Raw genomic sequence first — 2603 nt, 5'->3', positions numbered from 1 at the left:
AGGAGATGTGATGTGTGTATGTTCTGTTGTGCCTGTGTTGTGTCTGTGGTTGTTAGTGTCTTTCTTCAGTTACTGACCTTTCGTGGTTTTGTCTTGTTTTTCTTTTTAGCTTCTCAAAAATATAGCTGTGTAAGATAGTAGTGTAGGTTTGTAAGGCTAGTAAACAATAGCCATGATTAAATATCTTTTATCACATAAAATAATATAATCACAACCCATTACTACCTGCTCCAATTCGGTCCACTTACATAAAATGGACTACCATTTTATTTTGTCAATTTGTCATTTGTCACACAATATGTCACATGTAGTATGTTACATGTTATTAATTAATTTAATGCATATTTATAAAATAAATACCATTTTATAAATTAATTAAATCACATATAACAAATTGACGTGATACTTGATCACATAAATAAAATGGGTCATATGATTATAATTCACAACATCTTGTAATTATAATCAACCATTTATTCTCATCTCTATTGTTTCACAAACAATAAACAATTTTAGTAATAAAGTATTTTAATTACTAAAATAAATCTTATTTAATCACATTACAATAAGATATTAATATTCTCTCTCACAATTGAATTGTTCAATTTTATGGAATTGATTAACTTGTATCGTTATACAATTAATCAACTTTGCTGATAAGGGCATCATCCTTTAGGTGTGACCTTAAGGGATCAACTGACCACCACCGTCTTACGACAGTAACATCACACTCTTGCAAACCAATTGTTACCGATTAATGTTGATCAGTTGACTATTTAAATGAATCATCCCTTTCGTATTCTTAATATGAGATTTAAACATGTGATCGCACTATTCTTGAGGACACATACTCCAACATTAATGACTCATGATCCGAATGTAAGATGAAGTAATTAGGACCAAGATAGTGGCTCCAATGATTAAGAGCTATTACGATTTCATAGAACCCTTTATCGTATGTAGAGTAATTGAGTCTAACACCACCCAGCTTCTCGGAAAAATATGCAATGGGTCGTTTTCCTTGCACCAACACGGCACCAATTCCAACACCTCTTGCATCGCACTCTACCTCAAATGGTTGGGTAAAATCCGGAAGTGCCAACAACGGTGCCTCGTAAAGCTTTTGAATAATCATCTCGAAGGCCTTTTGAGCAGTCGCGGTCCACACAAATGCTCCTTTCTTCAAACACTTGGCTATAGGACTAGTGATGGTATTAAAGTCCCGAATAAATCTTTGATAAAACGAAGCAATTCCTTGAAATGACCGGACTTCCGTGACGGATTTAGGAGTAGGCCACGACTTTTGGTCAATCGAAACCCCATCTATAGATACCATATAGCCAAGAAAGATGACACTCTCGACCAAGAACGAACACTTCTCCTTCCTTCCATAGAGTTTCTGCCCTCGAAGTATGTCGAACACCTCTCGAAGGTGCTTGAAATGCTCTTCCTCATTTCGAATATACACCAAAATGTAATCCAAATAGACGACCACAAATCTGCCCAGGAAAGGTTTGAGTACCTTGTTCATGAGTCGTATAAAAGTACTCGGAGAATTAGTTAATCCGAATGGCATGACGGTCCACTCGTATAACCCATGTTTAGTCTTGAACGCGGTCTTCCACTCGTCCCCTTGCCTCATTCGTATTTGGTGATAACCACTCCTCAAGTCGATCTTAGAGAAGATCTCGGAACCATCTAACTCATCAAGAATGTCGTCAAGCCTTGGAATAGGAAAACGGTACTTGATAGTTATGTTATTCACGACTCGACTATCAATACACATTCGCTAAGTCCCATCCTTCTTTGGAACAAGTAGAGTAGGAACGGCACATGAACTTAGGCTTTCACGAACATAGCCTATGTCCATTAGCTTCTCAATTTGTCGTTGCAACTCTTTTGTCTCCATTGGGTTGCATCGATACGCCGCTTTGTTAGGCAACGAAGCTCCGGGAATGAGATCGATTTGATGTTCGATCCCACGAATAAGGCGCAAACCCGTTGGTAAATCATCGGGGAAAACATCTTTGAATTTCTTTAAGAGTGCTGCTAATTGGTCATTTTCGACCCCAACACTTGGTACCTCAGTGACCACCATCAAATAAACACAACCACCCACCTCAATGGCTTCATCAACCTCTCGCTCACTAGCAAACATGAACATGCTAGAAGCTTTTTCACACTTGGTACTCATAGAGCGAATAGCACTAGGCGCCATAGGTTTGAAAACAAGCTTCTTACCCTTGTCGACCAACTCATACTCATTACTTCGACTATGATGTACTACATTGCGATCGAATTGCCATGGACGCCCCAAGAGCACATGGCACGCATCCATCGGCACAACTGCACATAAAATCACGTCGACATAAGATCCCATGGTTAAAGCCACTCTCGCTTACTTGGAAACCTTCACCTTATTCCCATCATCAAGCCAATGTAATGCATAGGGTTGGGGATGAGGTGTTGTAAACAAACCAAACTTGCTTACCATTTCCTTTGAGGCCGCATTAGTACAACTGCCTTCGTTATTGATTAGGCTTCACCACTTGTCCTTTACTTGACACTTGGTATGAAATACTTGGTCTCTTTACTCCGATTCA

General features: G+C 38.8%; 1 protein-coding gene across 1 annotated transcript; it reads right to left on the bottom strand.

Moving 5' to 3' along the window:
• Positions 1–1789: 1789 nt before the first annotated feature.
• On the bottom strand, positions 1790–2380 carry LOC141614159 (uncharacterized). The gene has a single exon (XM_074432915.1). The coding sequence runs from the start codon at positions 2378–2380 to the stop codon at positions 1790–1792; it is 591 nt and encodes a 196-aa protein (XP_074289016.1).
• Between the last annotated feature and the right edge of the window lie 223 nt (positions 2381–2603).

This window comes from Silene latifolia, chromosome 11, assembly GCF_048544455.1.
Source record: "Silene latifolia isolate original U9 population chromosome 11, ASM4854445v1, whole genome shotgun sequence".
Classification (NCBI taxonomy): domain Eukaryota; kingdom Viridiplantae; phylum Streptophyta; class Magnoliopsida; order Caryophyllales; family Caryophyllaceae; genus Silene; species Silene latifolia.
The sequence above is the reverse complement of the archived record's forward strand: the minus strand, read 5'-3'. Positions and strand labels throughout refer to the sequence as shown.